Source organism: Sander lucioperca, chromosome 3 (genome assembly GCF_008315115.2).
Source record: "Sander lucioperca isolate FBNREF2018 chromosome 3, SLUC_FBN_1.2, whole genome shotgun sequence".
Classification (NCBI taxonomy): Eukaryota; Metazoa; Chordata; class Actinopteri; order Perciformes; family Percidae; genus Sander; species Sander lucioperca.
This window is the reverse complement of record NC_050175.1, coordinates 12,300,288-12,325,429: the sequence shown is the minus strand read 5'-3', so window position 1 is coordinate 12,325,429 and position 25,142 is coordinate 12,300,288. Positions and strand designations below refer to the sequence as shown.

Sequence of the window (25,142 nt, the reverse complement as noted above, 5' to 3'; positions counted from 1 at the left end):
AGAGATTTTATTTTTTTTCTGTCAACTTGTATGTTTTTTACGCGCCTACAGTCCATCCAAAACATTATGATCTTTGCTGAGATATTAACACAGTAAATTAAGTTTATTTTTGTACAAGTTATGGTGTCTTGATTCATTTCCTTTTTCATTAGGTTTAAACCCGAAGTCTCGCATGTTGCCACAGGAGATAGTTCAACGATTTACAGTAATAGGTTTTGACATGGATTCAATTCTGTACATATCTCCAAGGAGCCATTATCTTTAGTCATATTAAAAGCCCAATCAAGATTTTTTTTTTTTTTTTATAAAAAAAACCATTACTATTTGGAAGGAAGAGATAAAGTTATCCCCTTATCCACCTTGCGACAGAATATTCCTTAATATTCAATTGTACTTTTACATATTCAAATCCAAACCACCTGCATGCCTTGATTCAGTTTCACAATATTAGGGTAACTGTGGCTCCTGCTTGCGGAATACCCCCCTTTCTATTTTGTCAAAGGTGCCCTGCCACACTTATTTCATTACTTTGTGGTAATGTTTGAAGTTCTACCATGGACTCTGAAACATTTTTTTGTGGAAAAAATGCCTTGGTTACCTTGTTTCAAGCCATTCTAGCATGGTATAGAAAGCCTGCAGGAAGACTCAGCTTGATTTGTGCCAGTTTTCATATTTCAATATTCAACGAGCTAAGCTGCTTGACTCTGATTGGCTAACAGCTAGCCAATGAGAGCCTGGCTATCAGCATCCTTTACCCAGCGCAACTGGGCAAGCTCATGAATAGTAATGAGCTCAGGCAACACCACGTCAGACTGACTAGCTTTTGTAATTGGCCTGATTTCTCCGCTTTTTTCTTTTCGGTGGCTAGAACTGACAGAGGAGGTAGCAGTATATTTTCACATTCACGACATAACACAAACACATATGGACCTAACATATTAAATGAAAAAAATGCAAGTAAAAACGGTTTTGTGTGGCAGGGCACCTTTAAGGTAATTGACATATCATTTAAAACAAAAATGTTAACACCCTCAAATCATTTCTCCTTTTGGACTGAGTCACTCAGACACACTGTATATGGGCACCTGCCCATCCTGCCTAGCAGTATTAAGGCTGTATACCACCCATATAACTTTTTTTACACGAATAGGACCACTTTGAAACACGCTGATATTTACTTCATTCAATAAGACCATCTACTGGTTTCTAATTACTGTACTTTAACGTGTGGTCCTCTAATACAGGGTCACCCTTGTTTTTCAAAGTAATCTATAGAATAAAAGAAAACACTGTACTCTATTCGGGTCAATACAGTAGTAGCATTACAGAGCTACTTGACTATTAAGAGTACAAAAAAACCTCAAGGGCTCCTACTCTAGTGGCCAAATAAGGTTATACCTAAGCATCTGCAGTCTGGTTCTGAATATTGTACCAACATATCAAAACCACTAATGTGGCCAAAGAAATAAAAGAAACAAATGATGATTATTAATTAATTTTGAATCCATTTACTCATTCTTTGTTGGTTTTGTCAACATACATAACCAATGTATGCATTTATTTCAACCTGTCTAGTGCCCCCTGCATAAGATACATTTGTTCCATTTTACAAAATAAATGGCCTATGCTTTAGGAGGCAGACACAAATCACATGATAAGAATGTGACAAGATGAAAATGTCTAGAAAGCCTAAGGGCCTTTCCAGTCACCACAGGTTCTGTCTGACCTCTACTCATGTGGCTTTGTCTTTTTTTTCATTTTGGAATATAACAACACAAGCAAAATACAAAGCTATAACCACTAATATGAATCATTCCAATTGGGCAACAGTTGTACTCCACACTCTAATACAGACAAAACAAGTAGAGCTTCGGGGAATATCCTGCCTTTTATTTACTTAAAAAGACGTCTAAAAATGCAATCGTAGTCCATACAAAATAAGATTTACTCAGTCAAATGGAAGGAATATTAAGTCAATGAACCTGTTTAAGGCTTCAGTGTCATCAGAAGTGGTCATCAGATGTGATGCTGTTTCTCTTTTCTAGTTTCTTCCTCTTAACTCCCCATATATACTGGTATACACAGACTTTAGGCAATCCCACAGTAAAGAGCGACAGTTTTTAATAGCGACCAGAACACATTTCTAAAGTTGAACATATGTTATTAACTACTAGCCATTATTTAATGTAGAATGTATGCCTTTACTGAACCAATAAGACACTGTGGTGGCTAACAGCATCTATAATCATCTGTTATCTTTATTTAAATTGCATTAGTTAATCATGTTACATTATTTGTTTCTGACTGGTACAAATAGTTAATTACTTGATCATTAGAAGAAAATACAATGTTTTACTTATTACTTATTTGCTTCAAATACATGCACACACAAACCAAACAGCTCAAGTAAGCTCTGTGCGTGGCCTCTAGTTTGGTTTCATCTACCGGAAAAATGAAGCGATTAAGGTGGATTATATTTGCCATGTTTATGTCATTCAAATCAGGAATGAGGACTCCCTGCTCACGATGCAAAGCCTCTCTAAAATCTCCTTTTAGCATCCCAGATTCCCGGAGGTTTTGGCCCCTGCCAGGGTGCATTATGAATTCTGGTCTCTTGATGGCTTAGCTGTGTTTGAACACTTTTATGCTCCAGAGCCAAGGGCTGACATTTCTATCCTGTGTTTCAAAAACCAGCTAAAAATACAGATTTTGCTGTGTGATTTGCTAAATAACAGATCACTTTATGTAATAAGGCAAATTTTAAGCTAAAATCTTTTTTTAAGCTAACTATAACTCATGCAATCAGACTTGATGCGGAACAATGGTTATTATCAACATTCAACTCAATCTCACACAGAAAAAATCTGTTATTTTATTTGTGCTTGCTAGGCCATTATAGTAAACATAGCTTTTGTGGGGTATACATATGAGGTGTGAAAACGGTGTGATAAACCGACAAATGTTCCTCTTCGAAGTGATCACAGAACCATGTTTTTTTGTCTAACATTATAACTGTCATAATCTGCTCCACGTTAATGCCATGGAATGCTGCTAATGCTGCTTATCTTAGACTTGCATAACTGCATGGAAAATATCTCACTGTGACTGGTTACTAACCTGTTGACACATTTTCATCAGTATGCCAAACACCAACCCATGTCAACCCCAAGGCTGTGGATTATTTAACTTATTTGTCACTCAATCCAACAGTATTCAGTTCCTCTTCCTGCAGTGTTTCTTATTGTTATATTGTAATGGATATGTATTGCACTGTTGTATGGTGAGAGAGAAAATATTTCTAGAAAATGTGCATTTTTATTAATTTGATGTTGATAATGTGAATGTAATTAGTACTGAATAGAGAGAAATGAACCAGTGTACTGCAGAGAATTCATGCTGAGAGAAAGCTTTGAAGGGATTCGTATTTTTATGCCAAGTCAGTCACAATGTCACACCCATGTACTAGGCTCTCTCAAAACCACTATGAAATTGCTGAGTGTAATTAAAAGATGGCTTTAAGTGAGCCATCTGTAACCCTCCTACACATATGCTCAGTCTGAAATGAACAGGAATCCCATGAGATTCAGATAGTATGTGAGGTTAAGTTTAGAACGCTTGGCATTAAATATGTGGTTATTTAAGAGACCATACCACAGTTTTTTTTTTTCAGATGTCAGTCCTTCTACGACAAATGTGTCACAGCCTTCAGTAGCTTTTAGTGTCCGAAAACCGTTTTTAATGCAAGACGCAACTAAATTCTGTGTATGCTTAGTGCGTTCCTTCTGAGTCTGTTAATCAGACTCACGGCTTGTGCATACAAAGCTGTTCAGCAGCTGACTCCCATGTCTGTGATGTCAGCGCTTCCCACCAGTGCACGACTCTGCCACACCAGTATTAGAGTATTCAAAGCAATCTGTGCTTTCAGCTGCATCATCTGACAATATTTATGTTCACTGATGGATTTGGATTTCTGAAAGTTGATTTTCACACCAAATAAAGGAAAATTGTGAAAACTGTCCGCAAAGTAAAGTACATATTATTTGCAGTAAATGTGCTAAAACATGCAACACGGATATTTTGCTTTTATCTTTATCTCATATTTGACTTATTTGTTCTGTTTTTTGTCCTGTTCTCTTCCTGTGTCAAAGATGATGAACCAGTTGGACCAATGTAAGTAAATACATATTCTTACTGCTACACATTCATAATTCATACAGAAATACTGGCTACTGTGATTTGAATTGCTATAACCTGTAGGTCACTAAATCATAACTCCTTTTTTCCTAGGAAAACAAATTCAACAAACAACCACAAGGACAAAAACATTCGCCAGAGGAATACAAAATAAGCAATTTACTCAAGTAAGACACTCGTGTAGGGGATGGGGGCTAAATATAGAACACACTGTGAGGATTATCCATAGTCACGCCTTCTCTTGATTTTCTCTTCACAGATGAGATGGCTAAACTGCATTTTTTGACTACATGAAGGTTTCAGAGATGGATACAGCTCCGGGCAGTTTTGAAAAAGGCATATCTTGTCTCATTTTATGAGAAACAATATCAGCATAACACTGGCAACAAAAAGAACATAATGGCTGTCTTAAGCATGCCTTATTCAGTCTGACGTGGAGATTTCAGGATGACGAATAATGACTAAAACCACCACAAAGGTGTACACATTTTTAATGTGCTATTGATGTCTCCTTTATTCATTTTATCATATCCTCAAATGAGGTGATCCCTTTTGTATTACATATCATGTACAATGCATGCAAGATAATTACGCAATAGGATACTCAGAATAGACATTTTCTGTTGTTATCCCTCGTGTGGCTTTTTTTGCATCTAAAATGACCTGTTTTTTATGGAGTAATCCTTATAATATATATATATATATATATATATATATATATAGTTAGTTAGTTTTATTCTTGAAAATTTGTACAGCATATCATGGTCATTTAACTTTGATTGATTTTGTGACAATGAGTCCACTTTTAACAGAACTTGTATTGTGAAGCAATGGCTTCAATGACTGACAGTATTTAAATTTAATTGAGAGTGGTTACAGAAAATGACTACTGTATGTTTAACTATCTAAACAAAAATGATAAGTGTATTATTTTTTTCTTTCCAGAGTAACTTAGGTGTCTTGTATATGTTGAAGTATGAGTGTTCAAATGATAGGAAATCTGTAAAAAAAAATATTTTTTTTATATTTCCCAATTTCATCAATTGATTTTTATTTTGTATTTTTTTCTCTCTTTAACTGTATAGCATGGCTATAATCCTATGCAATATGTATTCTTAAATAGATATATGGGGGCAGGGGGGGGCAGTTTATTTTACTCAGTGAAGCTTTAATATCGTGGGATCACGTGGAAGCTGGTATAGCAAAATTCACTGCTGTAGCTGCATGACTCCTCATTCAATACAATGTATCCATGTGTGTTGCAGTGGAAATGGGCCTGCATTAAGGTGGGAACAGAGGGACCAGAGTATATAGCCACGATTAAATATATGAGTGAGACCAATATTTTTTTTCTGAATAAAAAATTGAAAAATGAATGCAGATTTTTTTTTTTTCTTTTTGGTTTTGCAAGTTCTTCCTTATATTCAATACCATTCAAAGCATCCTCTTCAGGCCATATACAATACCAACCAATGTGTTACATTTCAAACAACATCAGCAGCACAGCAAGAAACACTTCACCACCAACAGGCACTGCCCACACAAACTATATACGAAAAAACACATTGCACTGACTTGACCTTTCTGCCATCAGCTGTTGTTTATATTCTTCACTCTTGAAGCAGTTTCCTCAGCTCCCCCTCCACCTTCTCCACATATGCAGGAAAGCTGGGATCCAGCAGACAAACACGCAGGATGGGCTCCAAGTCACCTTGTGCCAAAGAACTGTGGCGATATACTTGAGGCAGAGTCAAAGCAGTCTCTCCCAACATGTGCTGTGGAAGGTCCAACAAATGCAATAACAACAAATGGTTGAGAAACCTATTGTTAAATCTCATAATTTAAGGAAGTAAATGAACTGAGCAACCTGTGCCTCATGAAAATCGATGAAAACATTTTTGCTCCTTTGTTTAATTTAGTTTAACACGTTTAGGTTAACACAAAATGACAAGTAATATGTCGCACAGTGGATGTTACACTTTGCTAGTTGTTAGCTCTCACTTTTAACTTAACAATCACTACCTGGCTAAGATGCTTGATGGACAATGATCCTTGGACAACTTCAGGCTCAACTTCCACGGCCTTTCCCTGCCATGTCTGCTGACACACAAAAGAAGAAAAAAGATTTGACGAACACAGCAAGACTCCACAGGGTTAAGAGGCCAATCAATGGCTTCATTACTAATTGACACATATCCACCCCTCAAACCCCTTTGATCTTAACTGTGAACTCTTTCAGTTTGTCTCTTCACTAAAGGTCACATTCAAACCCATGGCAGACTCCATCCCTTTCTCTGACCTTCATGTCAAATGTTCAAAGCCAGATGGCTTTTATTCCAAATTGACCAGTAATTAACCGTATGCTCTGAGTGTTTTAAAGTTTTTTAAATAAAAGGCTGCTACCGAAATGAAGCAGAATTGTATTATATAGCACCAACTATCTTATCTCTATAGTGTGTCATTTTTTAGAGTGTAAACCTCAACTGGTTAAATGCCTTGATAGCATGTTGTATGTTTGTTGTTGGTTTCTAGCTTTGGGACAAACATTTTTGTTTTAATAATCAACAGCAAAAAACTATTTGACTGTTAAAGGCAATATTAAAAATATTTAATGGGATGCCACTTTGATGCTTGAATTTACTTTGTATAAATTTATTATATTATTGTTCTGCATTCCTGTCTGTGCATTTGTCTTTGGGGTGGGATACACTGTATTCTACACCATATATTGTATTGTGATTGGCTAAATGAGTCATGTACAGTATATACTATCTCAGTCCACCTGCTGTAGCTGTAGTGTCACCTCTGAAAATAAGACAGTATTGTAAATAGCACCATCTAGTGAGGATAATGGCCACTGCTGATGAAGTTGACACCAGCATTGTAGCACAATACTGTTGATTAAGCAATCGGTATTGAATATAAACTGCAATTATGGCACTTTAACTTACACTGAAATACTTTTTTTTTTTTATTTACAAAATACTGTACAGTGACATAGGAGATCAACCAGTGCCTAATTTCTACCATATCAAAGAGCAGTAGCTCTTTGATACTCTACAGCTTCGAACCAGACTCTCAGCTTCAAGTTCTCTATTTTGGGGATTTCTATGGGCAACACATTTTAAATGTCACAACAAATGATCTGGGCGTCAGTGCTACTAAATTGTAAAGTGGGCAACCTGTATCACTGCTGCAGAGACCTCAGCAGGGGACTGATTAGGAGGCAATGGGGCGTCCTCCTGATTGGTGACAGGCATGTACTCCATCAGTTTTTCCACAGCAGTTGAACACTCCTTTATAGCCTCTTCCCTGCTACGTCCATCAAACTGCATCCTCATCATGCGGCTCTCTCCCTGCAGAAATCCACAAATACATTCCAGCGGTATTTGTCAGTCTAAACTGTGCCAATAATAAAACTGTGATTTGTATGTTGCTTTTGCTAAATCAACATCTCATTACATTCCAAATGTTTTACAAGTTATCTGGGTAATAATTTCAGTATGAGGAGGCCGTTCATCACAGCACCTAAGTAAACAGTATTAAACAAATCCAAACCTATTATTTTAATTTGTTGTAGTGTAATAAATGTAATGATTCTGGTATTGCAAGGCAATTAAGGTACTAGGACGGACCATGAGAAAACACTACCCATTGTGAAATTTGCAATGCACCTCACGACTCACCTTCACAGAAAATCGAAACATAAGGTTATCAGATTTCTGGTGTACTTTGAGAAGATCGGATCCCGTGAGCAAAGGGACTGTATCCTGAGAAAAGACAAGAGAATAAATGTCTTCAGCTGCCAGGACAGGAAATATTTTTTTCCCCGTAAGCTGCATTAACTCATGGATAACATAAAAAAAAAGAAATTTAGTGATTTTTAAGAATGTAAAATTGCACATACTTGAGGTAAAAGCAGCTTGATTTCCACTTGTACACTTGTAAAAATGACTGGATGAAATTAATTGACATAAAAGAGTATTATACTTTTATCAAGCTGACTAGAAAAAAATACTTACCTAAAACTGTCTGCAGGGGTCTCTATTTACTCATTAACCTCTGAGCCTCAGCTTTTTATAAGCGTTTCCACACATGGAATCAAACAAGCAGATGTATAGCCTAATATTGTGACCAGCCTATTTTGTTAAATATGCTTTACAAATACATTTGTGTTTTGTCTTTGAAAATAACAATGTATATCTATCAACAGGGTTTTTCATCTGAACAATGGCACTGCAGCAGTGAGTACTGTAGGTGCTCTTCTTTACTGTAGCTCCATCATTCCACATCCATAGCACTATTATGCTTAGTACTTTAGTAATAGTATGCTCACATAAGTGTATCTGGTTTCAGTGCAAAACATATATTGCTGGAAAAGAGTTATTGCAATTGTGGAAATAAACATATAAGTAAATGTGTAATCATTTCAAGGCAAACTTTGGGGATAAGCTTGTTTTCTGTGGGTTATTTAAATTAAGGAAACACATGATTGGCTTTTGACCTGGTGACCAACTGTGTGCTACAATTTACTTTAAGAACGAGAATTATAACCTTTTTAAACTCCAGTGATGAAATATTCAGCTGTGATAAGGTTGTGTGTGTAAAGCTCCTTTTGTATGAAAACATGCAACTGATTAGGACATAGGCATGCATAAAAAGAGTAGCTTCTTATTGCATAAGTGGCCCAGGGGTGTAGACGATTAATTGAAAGTGGTTTGGAGCACGCACTCACGTGTCACTCAAGCAGTTAGCAGCTGGCACGCGCCCCCGGCGACGAGAACCGGAGCGCACAGAGCAAAAGTCTGTTGTCCTGCTGGGCGCAATCTCGACTTCTTTAGCAATACTCTTGTCAAAATGTACTTCTGCTACAATCGCAACCGTTGCCTCGGTTGAACCCGCCATATAACGCCACAGCTTGCTGGTCTGTGTGCAGGATTGGGTGACTGTCGGGGTGGACAGATCATGACCTGGCTCGCCAACCCTCCCCTTCTCCCACACATTGGCCAGCTCTGGCAGACTAGCTCTCTCCTTGTTTTCCAACATGAAATAAAAAATATAAAAAAGTCATCAAACTTGCAGGTGCGAGTAGTTAAAAAAATACTCACACTGTCTCTTTACATTGTGTCATGAATATTGCTATTTTATGGAGAGCACAGGAGCTCCTCAGTAACCCATAGATTCTCTCTAATACAGAACATTTCAGTTATGTTCAAACTTGAGAAAAATCCAAACGTCTCCTTCAGACCTTATTATGCAGCCTAAAGGCCTAAGCTTTCTGTATTGAAAGTTCCTAAACATACATTCCCAAATCTATAATAGACCAGTCTATCATCCTTGGTGAAAGCTCTCTGCAGTCCGACCTGAATATCTGTCTGGCTCGGCACCCTGGCGCAGCAAGATAGCTGTGTCACCTGCCATAACTCCATTAATGAAACATTGAGTACTCCCTTACATTTCTGTTAAAGTTAACTTTTTTATGTCTGAAGGCCCTGATTGTCCAAACTGGTATTGGCCTATTTGTGGAATTAAGATGTACGTCACTCTGCTGTGCCAAGGTTGGCAACAAACCAACGTTCGAATGGGACAAGAAATGTCAAATCTATGCTCTATAAGGAATATAAAATAGAAACTGAATAAATGCATGTAAATTTACGCCCGACCTGACCACATACAATCAAATCAAAATCTGAACCAAGTCTGAAGTGGGTTTTAGCTTTATGTTAGCCTGAACCTGAAAATGTCCCCCATAATAGCTTATTTTGAACCTGTACCCAAAAACTTCTGAGGAACATTTGGAGTGACCCAACCAAATCAATAATCCGGTCAAATGTCATCGGATTTGAGCAGAAACGTCAAGCTCTTCAGCAGAATATTTCACATGGCCTTCTTCGAAGCCTTTTATCTGGAAAGCAGATTTCCGTTACAGATTTAAATTAGGGCTGAACGATTTTTGAAAATAATCTAATTGCGATTTTTTTTCTAAAATATTGCGATTGCGATTCAATATGCGATTATTTTTTAAGCTCTTTGTCTTCTGTATTATTCAACAAAGACAAGCAATAAATGATTATATAGTATGAACAACACAAGATTAGATAGATTAAACTAACTGTTCTTTCCTGGAGGCCAGGCTGGATGTGATGATGAAATTAGGTGATGCATGAATTTATATGAATGACATCTTTTATTTAACTACTTCAATCACAGTAGTATATTGAGGACTGACCACCTGGTGTAAACATTCATATGAAAGTCAGAAACAAATCACACAAACTAAAGTGCCGATTGCAGAAATATAAAAACAAATATGTGGCTTTACCACACTTAGTAGTATTTAGATGATTTAGTTGATTGCACATTTTAAATACTGTCTTTGAAATAGACAGCTAAATAAGTAAAAAATATATATGAAACGGTGTATTTTTTACAGCGCACACAGAAGAGCTGCCTCCGGCCCCTCCCTTCCCTTATGAAGTTGCGTGCCGCGTGCATGACAGCGTCACAACGTTGCACTTTCTCAGAGAGGCTATCGTTATGTTAGTAGTAGCATGTTGCTGGTGGTCTTGCCGTGGGATTAACTGTACTAATAAAACCGTTGAAACAACGCAGCCACGCTGCTGTGAAAGCTCCCCGAATGTCATTTATCAGAGTCTGGTTGTTACCCCTCTCCTCCACTCCATAGATTTATAACGGAGCTAGCTAACTGGAGCTAACCGCTAATCAGAGCTAATGGTTGCTAACAGAGCCTTGAGTTCTGCGTGTCTGTATTCATTAACTGCATGTATGGACACGAGCCCGAATAAAACCCTTCATTTTATTAAAATAGCTGTAAAAGTTTTAAACTACAACTAAAAGTTGTTTGAATGACTGAAATCTGCTCAAGGTACGGCGTAGCGTTGGCGTGCTAAGTTGACGCTTTCTCTGCGGAGTGCAGACTGATTTGCTCTTGCGAGTCACGTGACCAAATCGCAGCCTTTGCGATTAGGAAATCGCGTTTTAACGTATCGCGATATAATTGCAAATGCAATTAATCGTTCAGCCCAGCCTCAGAAAATCTGCAGAGAGAATGGCAAACTTTTTCTTTGACCATTTTGTGAAAGGTGTAAACAATTCTACTTACTGTATACTGTCTTTACAAAAACATATAGCTTGTTAATTATTATTATTATTATTTAATAATAACATGTACACTGCGACACCTATGCTTGACAGTGTTTCGTGCACTGACACCAGCTACAGTCCAAATGTCAGGGTCTAATGAGCTAGAAGTCTGTATGTGAACAAAATGAATGGATGCACACAACAGAACTGCTACAACAATTTTAAAGTTTATCTTGAAGGAGACTACACTAAACATTGAATATGCTCATGATATTTTGAACCAATAGCTTTTAAATGTTTAATCTAATTCAATCTATAATTGCTAATATTTTAGAATACATATATGGAAACCCAAAATAGTTTTTTTCCCCCCATGTTTCTTTCTATTTTCCCTGTAGAAGTCACAATTCAAATAACATTCATTTGAAAGTTAGTAAGATTCTACAGTGAATTGATAGAACTGGAAACACCAATAAAGTGAATCGAATGTATGGTATTAAATCACATCACAAGTTTCAAAAAGCTGTAAAGAAACAATTTAGGTAAAATAATAGGCCTTCTCGCCCCCCACGAGCACACTCATAAGGCTGGAGCTAAACATACAATCTACCAGGACCTTGAAAATAAGGCTTTAGATGTTGCGTGCATACCATAAGGGACAATGCATGGAAAACAAAACAGATAACATAAACAGTAAGTCTAGCAACAGTCTTCTTACCAAGCTTTCCTGTCCTTGCATCACCAGCAAGAATCCAGATTCCACAATGGTGAGGACAATTTCAGGTTTATTGACATTAGCCTCAAATATCTGGTGAAGAGAAGAGAATTTTAGCTGCTGCAAAGTTATAGTGGGCAAATCGTTTTCCTGATCAACTTATGATGGATCTATATATTTCAAGTTAAGTTAAATGTAGTCTAGATCAATGGAAGTACATTTCCAGGATAAAGCCTGACATCCGATGTGGCTTTGCCCCTCACCTTCCACTCTCTTTGTGCCGTTTGCCGTTCTCAAAATCCCTTCGCTACGGGAAACAACAACAACGCTTCGTGCTAGCAAGCTACAAAAGTTTTAAAGAAAATTTGGATCGTAAAATAAGACAGGCCTGCTTGGTTCTTTCGGGGAATGATCGTTAGGATTTACAAAGAATATGTTAATGGCATTTTACTATCTAACTGGGACGTTTTGGGACCGATTGGCAGGATTGCTGTGGACGAAGTTCACACGGCGATACACTGGTAAGAGCAAATTATGTTTAACCAGGCTAATTAAAATAGCTCACGTTACTGTATTGGGTAAACAGTTAACTTCATTTAGAAAATGTTCCACCAAAACAAGTTCCTTCCCGAGACTATTGTGCAGGGGCACCGTCACTGCGTCCAGAGCTTAGCGCCGCCCAAGACAAATGTGATTGGTTTAAAGAAACGCAAACAACCCAGAGGGTTTTTTCTCCTATCCTAAAATGTGGTGTAGCCAGACATTACCCCACAGCGTTGTGGAGATAGGTTTGGCAATACGAGACTAAGGTAAATCAGACAGTCCATGAGCATGGAATTACACAGTTCTATCTGTTCTATGAGGTGTTTTATTGGATCATATGTGTGTAGAATAATTACTTTTTATTATATAAATCAGTCAGATACTTCAGTTCTTTACTCAGAGTTGTCACACAGGCCTATACTGTATAACAGATATATTTTAGTTTCACAGCCATCCATCCCTGCCTTCACGCTTAACATGCAGCTCCAGCTTTCCATCTAGAGTCAGATGCTGTTAATGAAAGACAAAACACAATCCTTAAAAGAAACACTTCCTAAATGTGTTACAGCACACAACAGCATCCCCAAATGTCTGTATTCCCAGCTCACAGCTGAAAAATCAACACAGATGGCAAGTTGAGGATGAATAACAAAGTGAGGGAAAAAAATATGAATCTAGAAATGAATAAATAATAAAGTTTGCCAACTGTCAAAATTTGAACACCTGATTATGTGTGACATTAGCAGGCAATACAGACCTTCAGAACTCTCACACAGTAGTTGCCAAATGATTGTTGTATCCACTGTATTAAACAGTAAACAAGTTCACTAGTCAATTATAGTAGGCTGTGGACACATTTATAATCTTTGATAATTTAGACATTTTATTTATGTATGTGTTCGTGTAAAAAAATAGCTTTACATTATTCATTTAGCGAATGCTTTTATCCAAAGCAACTTACAATAAGTGAGTATTACTATCACATTTAGTTGTCTTACTCTTGCCCAGGCAAAATAAGCATTTCCAGGTCTTCAATTTGAGCTCTGACAACATGATGGGGATGGTTTCCCTATTTTTGACATTTTAAACACTTAATCATTAACTCATTATGCAACAAATAGAGAAAAAATAGCTACTTGTACATCCAAATGGTAACATCCTAAAATGTATATTTGCTCACTTTACATCTCAGCCAGAGATCATTTGCAGTATTAATTAGAGACATATTTTAAATTGAAGCAGCCCAACTGTGGTTGTGTTAAAATGAGGCTAATTATTTGATAAACAATATTTATCAACAGACTTTAGTGGAGTTCACCCAAGTCTTTCATATCCTGCATGCCCTTTAGAGTATCACTGCATTGGGCATTACAATACAAGAACAATAAAAAGCATCATGAGCCTGTATACATGGGTAAATACATTGTTTTACATAGCTAGATGCGCACACCATAATAATAATAAATAATAATAACTTGTTTTTGTTATACAGTGTACAATGATATGTGTCACGTTGGGCTACAATCTTAGAATGACCAACCACTTAAAAGCATTTGTATTGTGCAGCAGACAGAACATTCTGTTTAGAGTTAAAGAGGATGATTAAAATACATTTAAAACAGCGGTTAGATTGTTAAACAATCTTCTGGGTTTTTGAAATGACACCAGCAGTTCATGACTTCAGCAAATTACAAACACACAAAAACCTTAGCTCTAGCTGTGACTGGGGAAACGTTACTGACACATCAGAGGCACACACTGGGCGTGCAGGTAGCAGGTAAGTTTTGGTCCAAAGCTATTAACAATATATGAAGTGAGTCTGAATTCATATGTGTGCACACAATTATGTTATAATAACCCAATACAGGGTAACGGCCAAACTATAGTTGATTGGGAATAAGGGCAGCTAATGTCAAGACTATGCAACGAGACGCTAACGGTAGCTTAGGAAAACTAACGTTAGCTATTCTTAGCTAGCATGATGCAGTTTAATAACTTGTCAGTTAAGTTACCTTCCAAGGCTTTTCCCCTGTAGAGCCTGGAACGAAACGCCCATAGCGTTTTAACCTCCATGCCTGACTGGTGGCCATTTCCAGTAAGTTAATTCTTTGTTAATATTTTAATGGCTAACCAACACCTGCCGTGCAAACAAACAAAGTGTGAGTAGACTAGCTTGGTTGCGTCTTGCGTGTTGGCGCACGGCGCGAGCACACGCCTGTTTTACCCATAGACTACCCAGGAGCGTATACAAAATGATTATATTCCTACCAAGCAATCAATGATAGATCGATGGATAGACAGACGGATAGACTGCATGTCTCAAATATAGACTATATTTTGTTTACAGGCAAGTATAAAAATACTTTTGACGTTAATACAGTATGTAGGCCTAGGACTTTATAGGTACCCAGCTAACAATTTATTCCGGGAACGTTCCTTAACGTTCTCTGAAGGTTATTGTTAGGTTCCCATGGAAAGTTTTCTTAACGTTCAAGGAACGTTAGGTTTTGGTTACATGCAACCTTTCGTTCCCCTAACGTTGTAACCTTTAGGCAACGTTCCCCTAAAGTTCTACATTCCCCCTAACCTTTAAAAAACTTTAGCAATCATGGTACCAATTTTATTATTACTTTAAACTGTCTGTGCATGAGCAGGAATTAATTATTATATATTTGCAGGAATTAATGAACAGGCAAGCTTTAATATACAATATAAAAATAACAAAATATAATAATAACAAAAAATATAAAAGGCCTAAAACAAATATACACAAGAATCAGAATCAGTTTTATTTGCCATATAGACACATAATAGTGCAAATGTAGTGTGCAAGATGCATATTGGAATGATAAAGTATGTAATGTGTAGGTGAATGGCCAAAGTGGGGATGACCCCACTTATCAGCAGTACATAAAGCACATAAAAAATAAACTATAGTTTTATGTGCGTAGAATGCACACAGCCTTTTGAAATACATTTGACAGTACAAGTATATTATGTACATACTCTCGCACAATGTCTGTATTGTATTATATTATAAAATATACAGTATATGTAACAGTGGTGAGAAAATGTGGTTTTGCAAGAAAAGTTTTAAAACTTCACATAGCTGTGTTACAAAATTAAAGGTCCACTTACTAGCTTTTTGAGCTTTCAACAGCATTGTGTCGTCATCTTCATCAGCTGGCAACATATGGGGATAGTAACCCCTCTGGGGTTCTGTTATTACCCCACTATAAATAAAATGGATGCTGTGACTTGGTCAGCTCATACTGGCCATACTATGGTAACTAGCCCCAGTTTGTGCCTCTTAGAGAGATCTCCTTCTATGACCAATCACCAAGATTTAAAGTTTTAGTACCAGGTTCAGTTATTGGTACTACCCTGTACTACCTGAAACCTGGTACTAAAATACTTGATATTTCTCTTGCTTATGTTTGTTTGGTTTCAGTAACTTGGGGAAACTATATGTTTTGTTTCCAGCTGGATGAGAAGCATTTGAGTGTCTGCAAACCGCGGTTACTTTCTGTCAAATGACCTATGGTTGGCCCACAGTGATGGAATGTGTCTGATTTTATATCATTACGGTCCTGAAATGTTTTTGTTCCTGGTTCAACTAAAGCATTTTGTGAATTTGTTTTAAAACATGCTGTAAATTGTATATTATTATTATTATTATTATTATTATTATTATTATTATTATTTATATCTGCAATAAGCTAATATCCAGCTTTATTAGATGTCTGCCATGTCTAGCTCAAAGCAGTTTGCTAGTCAACATCTCCCCTCTGAATTTTGTCTTCACAGACCCAGCTGCTAACTTGACTAACTAAGAGAGGCACAGCCCAGGTAGGACATAAGACAGAAGATAGTAAGAAAAGGTATAATGGTGTTCAAAGAATTTTACAACAAACTGAATCAATTACATTTGTATTCCCTTACAGTACCCTGAACAACATTGTCCCTGAACATTTATGTCTGATCTAATGTCTTAAATCATATTGAATAATACAGAATCAGGCATTTGAATTATTTGAGTTTGAAGGTTGGTATGGCGTTAATCAAACGCTATCTCCACCTTCCTTCAGTGTTCCACTTTGACACTTTCACACTGTATAACCTGACAGATGCTGGATTTGTGAGACTGATACCGATATGATATCAGAGTTTTAAAAAATCCAATAACAATATTATGTAGGACGATATTTTATTACATGAACACAACATAAAATTTTTTTTAAAAGTTATAGGCTCCCTTTATTTATTATTATTTAGGCCTGAGCAGCACATTTTACTGTTAAACTTGTCAGTGCTCGGTGATGGACACACTTTATTGGCATCACTGTTTCTTAATGACCAGAGACATATGTTTGGCATTTCTGCACTTCACTGTCTTGTTACTTACTACAACACGTCCAATATGTTGGTCGGGCTCTCCTTGATTTTGCTGACCACAAGCTCCCTTAGGCCAGTTAAGTGAGGTGTACGTGAAAAAAATAATTGTTTTTAGCTGTGTTTGGCAACCCCACAATAGTTTTCATTTGTATCTATCTCCCTTCAAATTGCAACCAGCCAATAAGTAGGTTTAATAATAAAAATCTGGAAATGGGCTACTTAGATTATGTGTATTAATTGAAATCAAACAACTGGGAGGACTTTCCCTGGGTGCAGTGTATGTATTTGTGGCTAGGATTCAGTTCATTCGTTTTTGAATGGGGAGCCAAAATGACATTACGCAAAAATATGACCCTACTTTGGGCATTGTGAATGAATGACACTAACACTGAGAATTCAGGCTACCTGTCACTGACAATGAAGGTGCTTCCTTTTTCACATAGCTTACAGGTGGTAAATGTTAAATTATTTTAGAGCAAAATTATGGTGATGTTAATGGTCATTACAAATCATTACTGTTGATATTACAGAATTGTGAATACATTGAGCCATGGAATTAGATCGCCTGCAGAAATGACAAGGAAACAACAAACTAAATATTTGCAGGAAGGGTTTACTCATACCATCATAAGTCTTAATTGCGGTAAAGACTATATTCGTTGTTTTTTATCAGCCTAGACGTGATGGAAATATTTCAAATTTCGAAAATATATGTATTCATTTCAACAGTATGGGCGATGTGTTGTGGCACAATCTGTAAAATAGGCTTTGTGAATTATAAATCCATAATTGGACAAATACAATTCAATTGCAATGTATGCATGTAGTAATGTATTGCCATTTGAGAAGTCACTCCCATGCCATGTTTGATAAAACACCTTTTGCCAAATTATAGACGAGCCTATTCCAGTTTCAACTGTATTTGTGTGCGCAAATTACGCAGCGCGTCAGACTGATAAGGGATGACAAACTTGGTTTTTCAAAGTGAAGCCCACAGCAGGGCTGAACAATGGGTTTGCATTGCCTACCTGTAGCCTTAACTTAAGAGAGCAGGAGAGCGTTTTAAGAATGGGAAGAGCATTCCCCTTTAAACAAGGTGGGCTGAGCTTATTTGCAGTTCTCGCTCCTATGGCAACCCAATAGATCAGCATCATGAATATTCACAATTCGCCAAAACGCACCATGACAATGGATCAGTGATGTCAGCGGTCCTTGAAATGCTCTACTGTATTTTGCATGATTGTGTCGCCTTGTTTGATGGCAGCTTGCAAGATCTCTGGTGAAAAGAGCATCCTTCGTCGTGCATGACCTTTCTCTCGTCTCCATATCACCGTCCGTCGGCACGTCCCTCACATGTCACGCTAAGGTGACTTTCAAGCAGTTTTTTCCACTTTTGCGCACAATGTCGGAACGGCACACATGTGCACATCGGGGACGCAGTGGCCAAGCGGACCGCCCAGGCTGTGCGTGAGGACATATGCTATAACTGTCAGGTAGTCTAATTATGAGAAAGATTATCTTTCATCTGTTTCAGTAGAGCCACGGCGGTCCATGTCATGTGTAGCAGGGTAGCAGGCTTTCAGGGATTCAGATTAGCTCCAGACTGATCGCGCTCACAAACAGATAGGGAGCGCGGGGCTGGTGGGCAATAATTGTTGTTCAGCCTAACAACCTGGATTCATTTAATTTTCTCCAGTAAGTCTCAATGTCATAATGGACAGGCTGCACTCCTCCATGCGTAAAAGACTTTACAGTTTGCCACAGCACATTGGACAGAAAGCATCTATAATGGGCGAAGGAGAAGACGCAGACAAGGACACCCGGAGGAAGAGTCTTCGGATGAAGCCTCTACCGTCACCGTCGGCGACCTCTGGGGGAAGCTGCAAAGGCATCGGGGAGACCAAAAACGGGGAGTCTGTGATAATGGAGACGGACATAGGGAGACAGACGAAGACCAGCTCAAATGGTGATTGCCGGAGGTTTCGGGGCAGCCTCTCGTCCATCACAAGTCGCCATGTGCACGACTCTGACTCCGCGGAGGAGAGGCGCCTCATCACCGAGGGGGATGTCACCCCGAGCGAGGAGAACCCCCCCGGAGCCATCGGTGATGGGCCGCCGGACCAAGGCGCGCAGGGAGCCAGCGGTGGCGGTGGTACCCAAAAAGATTCCCCAGAGCAGCAGCCAGGGTTTATAAAGTTGGACGGCATTGATCAAATTTTGCCGGAAGACGAGCGATTATATCAAGCTGGGTTCATACACAGACAGTTTGGAGCAATGCTTCAACCAGGGGTCAACAAGTTCTCCCTGAGGATGTTTGGAAGTGAAAAGGCGGTTGAACGGGAACAAGAGCGGGTTAAATCCGCCGGATTTTGGATAATTCACCCGTACAGTGATTTCAGGTAAATTTAGATACCTTATACTCTCCACACAACAAACGGTTAAGAATAAAACATCACGTTGCATTTCACAGGTCCAGATGTTTTTTCTCAGTGGTTTTATCATTTATAATGGCATTCATTAGCTCAAGAACAGCCCATTCATTGTTTTAATCAGATTAGTAGCACCTGCAATTATCTTACCCATTCACTTTGAAAGATGACATTTTACTAAAGCCCACATAATTGTTATCTATTGGCTTTACTGGCTTTATAAAAATCCATACAAATTACCAATTATTTCATTGATTAATACTTATTTTTAGTGCCATAACAGAGTATTAGGATTATATTTATTTGTCTGAGGGTAAATTACCCAGGAGGCTAGATACATGTGTTTTGTTATGGAACAACACACAGATGCAGATAACACAACCTTTGCTAATTAGGCCAATTTACCCGTCTTGGACAGATGCTATCCAAATTGATGCACAGTTGAAGCCCACTAGTGGTTTCATCTGTATTTGAGAAAACTTGTGCTCAGGGGACATAATGTATCATTGATTAGGCTAAGTGATGATGAGGCCTTCACTTGACATTGTCTTTACAGGCTTACATATTGATTTTCTTATTCTTCTTTTATTTTAAGACATAAGTTATTTTATTTGAATTCATTTTGATTAATAGTTTTAGAGCAATTTTAAATGATCACATTGTATGTCTGCATTTAAAAGTGTTGTCTACTCTAGTGACAAACTGCAGCTGCAAAATCAATAGAGAAAGTCCATGAGCACTCTTTTGTTGGCCTACAGATTCCTCTCTGTTGTTAGTGCCCTTGAGTTTGTTATTGGCCATATGTATCTGATTCATGGCCACATGGAGGCTCTTAACTGCTAAGCAAGACTAGATTTAAGATTCTTCATCCTTGCTTTTAGGATTCATTCAAATGCCTACATATGCATATGGACTTGTTTTAGCCTCTCAGATGATCAATTTCTAAGAAGTGCCAGTGAGCTGTGGGTGTACCCTCATTTATTGCCAAAACAGAAATATGGTGGCTTGAACTACATACGGTAAACACCACACACGCTATAGTAAACACATTTGTGTATATCTTGATATTATTAGATGGGCCTCATATAATGATATTGTTTTGATTGAAAAGTGCTCATATTTGCTTTCTTTAACCTATCCAGTTAAATCAAATTTGAAAAAAAACCTACCTACCTACAGCTTGTACGGTAATGATCCTTATCTTATTTTTTTTAATTGAACACATTTTCCTCTGGTTTAATAATTCAGATAAAACGGTTTTATTACAAGCTGTGTCAGCCTTGGCATTTAGTTCACATACTGTATGCACCTATCATTTAAATAATTTAAATCAATCAACATCTGAGTTGCTGTAAAATGATACGGAGCAAGATCATCACAGTTACTCATTCTGTATTTCTCTTTGTCCGTGACGTTGAATGTTGTCCAGCCTGCCTGGTGTTTGATTGGCTACAATGGTGTAATGGCATGTGATATAGAAACTTACTTACCACAAAAGTGTGTTTCTCTACCTCAAGAACAAGATGTCTGACATTGAGAGACATGCGAGTTGTAGTGCGAGTTTCTTACAGGCCCGGGATGTCAGTAGGAAAGGCTTAATGAGTCTTCCTAGAATAGAAAACAGACACATCTATCTGCCTGTTTATCCTGAGAGAAGGGACAACTGTGGTGGCTAACATTGCAGGATGTGTTCTGTTGAATTTTATATTTTTTAAGATTGACTCATTTGTCAGCTGTCATTAGCAGTATTTTTTAATTTAACAGTTTGTTTTTGTATATTTATACATTCCCTACTCGCCCCATACTGGGTGTTTTTTTTCCTTCCTCCAAGCTCGGGTCCTCTACCAGAGACCTGGGAGCCTGAGGGTTCTGCGCAGTATCTTAGCTCATCCTAGGAATGCCCTCTACAGATTGTCCCAGTTGGGGGTTACAAACCTGAGTGTGTGTGTTTAGTGTTTCCAATCTGTGATTTGTTTATTCTGCATTAAGATATCTTTCTGCTGTCTACTCAGGCAAAACCTGTAAACAAGTGCAAGCCTGTCCCAGGCATCTCAAGCATAATGTTGTTTGAGAGCTATGTGCAGCAGATTTACTAAAACACATAAGCAATTGCTATTTCCAAACCCACCGTTTAGACAGGTCATCATCAGGAAGTGAGACATGTATTAGACAGTTTGCCATTTTTGTTATGCTCCTCCCAGCTGGTTGTGTTTCTTCTGACCCCCTCTGCTCTCTTACTCACTGTGGTAAATGTCATGTGGAAGGGTGATGTGGGGCTTGGGGAGACTGTCCTGATACCGAAAGGTCAGCGGTTTGGCACCAGTCATCAGTTTTGAAGAGCACCATGCTGAAAAAGGGGCTCCACACTGCACTCAGTGAAATAGGTGGATGTGTGACTCTCTCAGTGTGATGTACCAAAATAAATAGATAAATGAAAATGTGATGTGAGTGAGAAGTGCTCTAAAAAATGAGGTTAGCCACCCACTTGTTCAGGGTCTGAGGGTAGATACTGTATATTACCATAATTAAAAAAATTGCCAATCTGAGAGAAATTTGCTTGTGGTTAGACCACTCAACACTATGATTACGAAATTACGCAACACTACAATTAAAAACACAGATGTGGCACTCAATCAGGAGAGTAGAAGTACTGAGCCTGTGCTTCGGGTAACTCTATATATGAAAAGTTGTGTGTACATTTCTCTGTGACTAACATGAAACAGACATAGCAGCTCCTTAATTTACAAATAGATTAAAGGGTAATGGCCAATTGAACCCCTTTTAAACCCATCTCCATGTCAGATGGAGAAAAATGGTAAACCATGTCAGTGAGTTATCAAGCGTGTTGAGATGAGTTACAGCTAGTATTTTATCTTTAATGAACTGAAGGAGAAATGTGATATTTGGACGCCTACTTTCTCCAAAATCAGGATCAGAGACAGGGCACTATGACTGTAATTAAAGTACACAAGGAGATGAGGGGGAACTTTTAATGGGCCCAGAGAAGAGAAGGGTCTCTGTGACTAAAAGTGTTATTCCCATGTCTGCATCAAAGCTTTGGCACTACAGTATAAGCTCAAATTAGAGTGTCACAAGGAATCATATAGTCATCACTGCGCCGGAATTCAGCAAAATCTCCTCTTGTCAAGTATTGTATAACGCTAAGAAGCAAAGGAGGAGCAATATCTTGCAAGGGAAAAAGGCGGATTAAAATTGGCATCATAATCCAATCTACAGCCTCATTTCCAGATCCAAAGCTGAACAGCCTCCTTCGGTTTGGAACAAGCATCTCCCAGTGAGCAGATGTGGTCAGTTAACCAGAGAGTGAGATCTTCAACCCGAAAAAAAAAAAAGGATACAAGTGTTCGTACAAAATGAGTTTTTTAAATAAGGACGATTGTTACTGTCCTTAAGCAAATTCCAACCATGATGAAATATCTGTCTGGGTTTGAAAGGATTGTTGAACAATACATAACATTGGGGTTGAGATTCCTGCCCGCTCTAGTTCTTCACTGGATGCTTTTGTTTGATATCTACTCTGCTCTGCTACTACTTACTTGTCATGAAAATGTGACTTTGTGTATGCTGTTTAAAAGCTGCTGTACCATAAACTGTGCTGAGACCTAACGATGCCCCATGTCCTTGGTCACAAATAGAGATTGATAAAAAAAAAAAATCATATAATGCTTATTGCCCCTTTTGAAGATTGACTAAATGATACCCTTCTCACACAATAGATCTTCTATCTGTGCATGATGAAAACCAGGTGATTTTCTTACCTGTTTGCATAGAGCCCTTTGAGTGGATTCTATCAATGCAGCAGCATTGTGCAGAGTTCTAGACAAATGATGCGGTGCAATATTAGAATACAGCCCTCTGATCGTCAAGTGCCTTTTAATTATCTTGTGATTCAGAGCCCAGAGGACACATCTGTTGGAAAGTCTTCCGCATTTCCCTGGAGAGATAGAAAAGAAGGTGTCGCACGTTAGAACTTGTTTGTTTTTTTTTTGCACTGAAGGCTCTATTAATCCCCCATTTTCCTTTAGAACCGCGTTGCCAACACTATCAGAGATGGGGGTCGGCTGCCCTGCAGTTTCTGTCAATCACTTAAATCCCATCGCAACAGTCAGGCCAATTCTTCCATCCCCTCCGCAAAGTCCACATTTTCAACAGCCTTTTTTTATTCCTACCACACATCTAGACACTTACCTAGACAGTGGCAACAATAAATCCTCTGAAAAGACAACTTACATCTTCTGTTATTTTTTGTGGAGAATTAATTAAAGAAAAGTAGAACAAATGTTGTCACGGATGTGCACAAGCTGTGATATAGGTAAAGGGAAGTAACTTTTAGGCAAAGTGTTGTTCATTCTCTTGCTACAGTGAGCATTTTTCATAGCATTTTTGTATGTTCTCCATTAGTCCAAAAAGAAGAAAAAAACCTTTTTCGGACAGCTTCTCTTGCTGTGTTGACTTTTGCATGTTTGCATGTCTCAAAGACTAAAATGGTGAGGAAAAGTTCAGTGTACTTGATAAGAATAAAAAGAGAATGATAGCTGTGCTACCTGTACTCAGACTGATTTTGTATTTTGCGGGGAATCTGGGGAAAATAAATCCATTGGTATTCCCTTGGTGAATTTTTAGATATTTGAATACTGCACAAATAGTACACCTTAGCTTTACAGACCGTATCAAGCATTCGCAGCCAAGAACAGGGACAGGCTTTTTGTTGAAGATACAGTGCTCGTACTGTACCGGAGTGTGCGCATGTGTGTTTGTGTGTCTGTGTGTATTATGTTTGTGAGGTATCAGATTTAATAACAGCATTCTCTATTTCAGTCAGGTTAATTAGGGTCGATTTGAGAGTATGTTTTGCCATTGATTTGTTTGGGTCTCGTGGGGCCTCCAGCTTGTCATGGGTGGATTTATTGAAAAATGAGATGGAGAAACATACACGGCTGCAGCGAGCGTGATTCCCCGTCTTGTGGCGGTGGCAGGAGTCAGAGTCTGGGTGAGAGTTACACAAAGGTGAGATGCAGTAGAGGACCCCAAAACAGTTTGAACCCCATTCAAACCGTTTTTTAGTGCAGCAAGTCTTAATGATCATGATCGCAAGATCCATACGAGATCAAAACCTTTTAAATAAAAGATGCAGTCCAGACTGCAGAGTGTTAGCGTGTGCCCTCATGAACCATGTCTTCCTGTCTTATACCGTAGTGCTAATCTGCATGGGAAGGTGGTGGAAAAAAGCGTTTTGACACTAGGATGAATGACACTCTATTCCTTTCGGTCTCCATTAAATAATTCCTCCTTTTAATTGAGTGAGGGTAAAACATGGGGATTACAGATGGTTCTGGCTGGGCCTGAAAGTGGGGTAATCAAAATAGGCTGCTGTGCTCATCCACGGATATTAGGAGCCAAGAGATTATTACGGCACAATTTATTTAATGGAGGGAGCCCAGGGATGATGTGCGTGGCCGGTGGGTGGAAGGTTGCCTGTCATAGTGGCAGAATGATTGAACGGTACCGCGTGACCTCGACAGGCACACTTGTGTGGGAGTGTGAAATCAGGACTCGAGATCGCAACTGTAAAAGAATGCCCCTTTTTTTTTCATGTCAGTGTTTTTTCCCCTTTCTGTTATGCCATTTAATTCATCTTTACGTATTAGGCAGAGAGCTGAGTTTAACCTTGGTAAAGTGATGATAATCTCAAGGTGAGATTATATTGATTGATTGGACATCATATACATGGTGAAAATGGG

The 25,142-nt window shown here is 38.3% G+C and overlaps 3 protein-coding genes across 10 annotated transcripts in view; 2 read left to right on the top strand and 1 right to left on the bottom strand.

The window, feature by feature from the left end:
* The window catches only part of nptnb (neuroplastin b), a 38,128-nt gene extending 32,558 nt beyond the window's left edge, over positions 1-5,570 (top strand). For 2 of the 3 annotated variants that reach the window (XM_031281539.2, XM_031281541.2), the window contains 3 exons: positions 4,149-4,170; positions 4,288-4,361; positions 4,454-5,570. In XM_031281539.2, coding sequence (XP_031137399.1) covers positions 4,149-4,170; positions 4,288-4,348 — 83 coding nt within the window. In that variant the 3' untranslated portion in view covers positions 4,349-4,361; positions 4,454-5,570. The remainder of the gene's footprint in view (positions 1-4,148; positions 4,171-4,287; positions 4,362-4,453) is intronic. The other variant, XM_031281540.2, reaches the window with a different exon arrangement.
* Positions 1-14,807, bottom strand: part of rec114 (REC114 meiotic recombination protein) — a 53,884-nt gene extending 39,077 nt beyond the window's left edge. The window contains exons 1-6 of one of the 5 annotated variants that reach the window (XM_035999306.1): positions 14,569-14,807; positions 12,017-12,106; positions 7,881-7,964; positions 7,377-7,550; positions 6,196-6,294; positions 5,775-5,969 (exon numbers count right to left, since the gene is read on the bottom strand). In XM_035999306.1, coding sequence (XP_035855199.1) covers positions 5,805-5,969; positions 6,196-6,294; positions 7,377-7,550; positions 7,881-7,964; positions 12,017-12,106; positions 14,569-14,646 — 690 coding nt within the window. In that variant the 5' untranslated portion in view covers positions 14,647-14,807 and the 3' untranslated portion in view covers positions 5,775-5,804. Of the gene's footprint in view, positions 1-4,488; positions 5,970-6,195; positions 6,295-7,376; positions 7,551-7,880; positions 7,965-12,016; positions 12,107-14,568 lie in introns of those variants that run through there. The other 4 variants (XM_031281542.2, XM_035999307.1, XM_035999305.1 and 1 more) reach the window with 4 other exon arrangements.
* The window catches only part of hcn4 (hyperpolarization activated cyclic nucleotide-gated potassium channel 4), a 68,609-nt gene continuing 57,485 nt past the window's right edge, over positions 14,019-25,142 (top strand). Inside the window, exons 1-2 of one of the 2 annotated variants that reach the window (XM_031281534.2) lie at positions 14,019-14,333; positions 16,364-16,405. Coding sequence is in view for 1 of the 2 variants with exons in the window: in XM_031281533.2 (XP_031137393.1) it covers positions 18,665-19,350 (686 nt within the window). In the remaining variant the exon portion in view is untranslated. Of the gene's footprint in view, positions 14,334-16,363; positions 16,406-17,980; positions 19,351-25,142 lie in introns of those variants that run through there. The other variant, XM_031281533.2, reaches the window with a different exon arrangement.